The sequence below is a fragment of the Arachis hypogaea genome, chromosome 15, assembly GCF_003086295.3.
Source record: "Arachis hypogaea cultivar Tifrunner chromosome 15, arahy.Tifrunner.gnm2.J5K5, whole genome shotgun sequence".
NCBI classification, from domain to species: domain Eukaryota; kingdom Viridiplantae; phylum Streptophyta; class Magnoliopsida; order Fabales; family Fabaceae; genus Arachis; species Arachis hypogaea.
Window position 1 is genome coordinate 74,548,925 of NC_092050.1, and position 5,220 is coordinate 74,554,144.

General features: G+C 41.0%; 1 protein-coding gene across 1 annotated transcript; it reads right to left on the minus strand.

The window, feature by feature from the left end:
• Window positions 1-1,198: 1,198 nt before the first annotated feature.
• On the minus strand, window positions 1,199-4,989 carry LOC112748440 (uncharacterized). Its single transcript, XM_025796676.1, has 3 exons — window positions 4,906-4,989; window positions 2,826-3,179; window positions 1,199-1,537 (listed from the first exon to the last, which is right to left on the minus strand). The coding sequence occupies exons 1-3, from the start codon at window positions 4,987-4,989 to the stop codon at window positions 1,199-1,201; spliced, it is 777 nt and encodes a 258-aa protein (XP_025652461.1).
• Between the last annotated feature and the right edge of the window lie 231 nt (window positions 4,990-5,220).

Consider the following 5,220-nt stretch of genomic DNA (forward strand, 5'->3'; position numbering starts at 1 on the left):
CATACTTAAGCTTCATCCTCTCAGCCATACTCCCAAGTAATGGATCTCGACTACCACAAGAAGCTTTGAACACACGCAAAATCTTACAAAACTCATGAAAATATTGAGAAGAAGTCACAAGCAAACTACCAGACACACTCTTTGTAACATCATGAAAAATTTTCAAGAATTCCATAAAGTGTTTTGCATTGTCCCAATCAATATTCCTCGGAATACCACCTTGCATTAGAGCATATTCTGTATCTCTCTCCCCTAGCCTCTTGAACGCCTTTTGAAACTTCAAACCACTTTCAAGCATGGTGTATGTCGAGTTCCATCTAGTGGGAACATCGAGTTGGACAGTACACTTGTCTTGTATCCTAGCTTCCTTAATGAAATTTTTGAACCTATTCATACAACTAAGGGAAGCACGCACATATCTAATAGCATTTCTTATCTTACTAATAGATTCATGCATCTCTTTCAATCCATCATTAACAACAAGATTAAGAATATGTGCACAACACCTAACATGCAAATGCTCTCTTTTCAAAGGATGTAAATTCCAATCCTCCATTCTAGTTCTTAGGTAAGATATTGCAGTATCATTAGAACTAGCGTTATCAACAGTAATTGTGAACACTCTAGATATCCCCCACCCCAAAAGACATCTTTCAATCTTTCTACCAATTGTTTCTCCCTTGTGGTTTTTAATAAGACAAAAATTAATAATCCTCTTTTGCAATTTCCAATCATGATCAATGTAATGAGCAGTGAGACACATATAATTCAGATTTTGCACAGAAGTCCAACAATCAGTAGTTAAACAAACAGATTGATTCGGTTGCTTGAACACAGTTTTCAACTTATTCTTCTCACTAATATAGAGATTCCAACAGTCCTTAGCAACAGTAATCCTTCCCAGAAGTGGAAATCTAGGTTGCACAATACTCATATAGAATCTAAATCCCTCCCCCTCAACAAACTTGAATGGTAGCTCATCAACAATTATCATCCTAGCAAGGGCTTTTCTACACATTTCATCATCAAAAGTAACTGCAGTAAATACCCCTTCACCCTCTTTTTTTTGTTGGAAGGTAAGGATTGTTTGACTAGGGTCACCCGACTCCCTAGGAAATTTTTTACATTGGTTCAACAAATGATAACGCATATTAGTTGTACCATTTCTATAAGAGTCACATGCATATGATGCACCGCACTAATTACATTTATCCCTAGGATGTGATGGCTTGGACTTAGGATCCCTTGTAAAGTGTTCCCAAGTCCAAGATCTAGGTCTAGAAGGTTTTCTGTTACCTTCATTAGCTTTATCCTTGCTATCCTCTTCATCAGTTTCCACAGTGCTTGGAGATGGATTTGTTGGAGTTGCTCCCGGAGTTGCACCCACATTAGTTGAATGAACCTTCCTCTTCTTTGATCTAGGATGGGGCGGGGGTTTGGTAAGCACGCCGCTGTCCGTTGAAGAACGTACCGCGGACTCAACAATTTCACCCCCAATGAGAGGCGTCCGCTCACTGGGCACCTCATTGCTTGTTGGCTGCATATATATATAAACAGAACAATGAAAAATTAAGGTTTTTAATTCATGAACAGCACCAAAAGTATTGTTTCCAGCAACAAAACAAGCATCATTAATAGCTCTAACAGTCCACCAAAACAAGCATCATTTAATACTCACCAACTGCCATATAATCAACAGAATTTAAATTCATTAACAGCTCTAACAGCCCACCAAAACAAGCATCATTTAATACTCACCAACTGCCATATAATCAACAGAATTTAAATTCATTAACAGCTCTAACAGTCCACCAAAACAAGCATCATTAACAGCTCTAACAGTCCACCAAAACAAGCATCATTTAATACTCACCAACTGCCATATAATCAACAGAATTTAAATTCATTAACAGCTCTAACAGTCCACCAAAACAAGCATCATTAACAGCTCTAACAGTCCACCAAAACAAGCATCATTAACAGCTCTAACAGTCCACCAAAACAAGCATCATTTAATACTCACCAACTGCCATATAATCAACAGAATTTAAATTCATTAACAGCTCTAACAGTCCACCAAAATAAGCATCATTAACAGCTCAAACAGTCCACCAAAACAAGCATCATTAATAGCTCAAACAGCCAATTCTATTTTATATATACCTTGTTATGTATATGACATTATTATTATTACAGAAAATTACTCTACACAAATTACTCTAATGATTCAGCCATTGCACAAAATCTTCACATTAAAGGATCTTGGTTCCTTATCATATTTTCTTGGAATTGAAGTTCATAAAACAGATTCTATGCAGTTTGTCCCAAACAAAATATATAATAGACCTTCTATCAAAATTGGGAATGAGTGAAGCTAAAACAATGCCTATCTCAATGATTTCATCCCTAAAATTACTATCAACTGCCACTCTTAGCCAGTTCATGCATAGTCCACTAAAGCTGAATTCTAAAGCTTGACAGCTGGTGAAGCAGAGATCACATGGGTTTAGAATCTACTTCAAAAATTAAACATCAAACATCATATTACCTCACAAGCAATGTATTCAATGAATGTCTCTATTTTTCATCCAGGAAAAAATTAAAATAAAAAATAAAGCGATGCATTATCCTGTGAGTTCTTGATGCAGCCAATACAAACAGAATTTCTAGCTACAGAATTTCTAAAAAACATAACCACAAAGGCACAAACAGAATTTCTCAAAATCATAACCACAAACAGAATTTGTAAAAACAATTGTTCAGGTTAAATCAAGCACAATATCACTAAACAGAATCTCTAAAAATAATTGTTCAGAATTTCTAACCTCCGAAGAAGACATTGTGGAGTTGCTTTCTGCAGGAGATGGCTTGGTGACAGGAGTGCTGCTCGGCGCTCGAGTTGGACTGCGACGGCCACTGGAGTGAGTGGAGTCTTGCTTGGCGACTGGACTGCTGCTCGGTGACAGGACTGCTTCTCGGTGAATGGATTGCTCCTCGGCGACGGCGACCCAGCGACGGCGACCCTGGGAGGCGACCCTGCGACGGCGATGACTGAAGACAAGAAGAGAGGAAGAGAAGCTAGGGTTCTCCTTCAGGGTCTCCTTTTCTCGAGCATGGTGGAATCGAAGGTGGAAGTGTGGAACCGTGGAAGAGAAGAACAGAGGAAGAAAGCTAGGGCTCTGGATTTGCCGTTCGCGTAAAAGAGAGGAAGAAGGCTAGGGCTGTGTGTGAAGTTGCCCTTTTATACCTAGGTTAAAGGGTAACTTAGTAAAAACACATCATTGAACCCTCATTTTTCGGTTCGGTCCGATTCGGTTCGGTTTCTGCCGAGTCAACCGAAACCGAACCGAACCAATCGGTTTACTTCGAAAAAAACAAAAAAAAAAACGATTTTTTCGGTTTTCTAATCGGTTGTTGTAAAATTCGGTTCGGTTCTGCGGTAATTTTCGGTCCGGTTCGGTAATTTACACCCTTAACTGGAACCACCTCATTTGGACCTCTGTAGCTCAAGTTATGATTGATTGAGTGCGAAGAGGTCAGGGGTGACAGCTTAGCAATTCCTTCAACTTCTTGTATTTCTTCCACTTTTGCATGCTTCCTTTCCATCCTCTAGGCCATTCCTGCCCTATAAACCCTGAAAACACTTAACACACATATCATGGCATCGAATGGTAATAAGAGAGGATTAAGATTAGCACTTTTAAGGCCAAAGAAGCATGTTTTCAATCATAGCACAAAATTAGGAAGGAAATTTAAAACATGCGAATTCAATGAATAAGTGTGAGAATAGTGGATAAAATCCACTCAATTAAGTACAAAATGTATCACAAAATAGTGGTGCATCAAGGACGCTAAGCATAGACTACATCGTAGTCGATGTGAACTCCGCATACAATGTCCTTATAGGCCGAACAACCCTAAACCAGCTCGCTGCAGTAGTCTTCACACCACACTTGTGCATGAAATTTCTAACCGAGGAAGGAATAGCTACCATTAAAGGAGACCAGAAACTTGCACGACGATGCTGTAATGAAAGTCTGAACCTAAAGGGTAATCCCAGAGGGAAAGAGGCAAATACCATCAAACTCAGAGGAGCTCGGGTTTGCGAAGAACTTCGCCCTCAGCCAGAAGGCAAGACCGAAGAGGTTCAAATCGGAGATACCTAAGATAAAACAACAAGTATAGGTGCAAACCTAAAAGAAGACCTAAAGGAGCTGCTAATAAAGCTCTTAAGGGAGAATTCCGACCTCTTTGCATGGAAAGCCGCTGATATGCCCTGCATAGATCCCGGCTTAATGTGCCACAAACTGGCCGTGTATCCCGGATCCCGACCAATACAACAAAGGCGCCGAAAGCTCGGCCCAGAAAGATCACAAGTCGTGGAGGAACAGGTGCAAGCCTTGCTAGAGGCAGGGTTCATAAGGGAGGTTAAGTACCCATTGTGGCTGGCCAACATCGTATTGGTAAAAAAGCCAAATGAAAAGTGGCGGATGTGCGTAGGCTACACCGACCTCAATAAAGCCTGCCCAAAAGACCCCTATCCCCCCCCGAACATCGACACCCTAATCGACGCATCGTTGGGATACAAATACCTTTCCTTCATGGACGCCTACTCAGGGTACAACTAGATCCCAATGCACAAACCCAACCAAGAGAAAACCTCATTCCTAACCCTGAAAGCAAACTATTGTTACATAGTAATGCCGTTCGGACTAAAGAACACGGGGCCACATACCGGAGATTAATAAACATAGTATTCACCGACCACATCGAAAAACTGATGGAAGTCTATGTGGACGACATGCTAGTAAAAACCCAAAAAGAGGAAGCACTGTTGCCCGACCTCACCGAAGTATTCGGTACCATAAGAAAGCACGAGATGAGGCTAAACCCCACAAAATGTACCTTTGCGGTAGAAGCTGGCAAATTCCTAGGGTTCATGCTGACCCAGAGAGGCATTGAGGCAAACCCAGACAAATGCCAAGCCATACTCAACATGAAAAGCCTGGCCTGTCCAGGTTTCTAGCCAGATCAGCCCTAAAGTCTCTTCCCTTCTATGTGACATTGAGGAAAGGGAAGAAGTTCGAGTGGACTTCAGAGCGCGAGAAAGCCTTTTAGCACTTCAAATTATTCCTAGGACAACCACCCATCCTGACCCGACCTCAACAAGGAGAAGAACTGATACTATACCTCGCCGTCGAAAGCCGAGCGATAGCATCA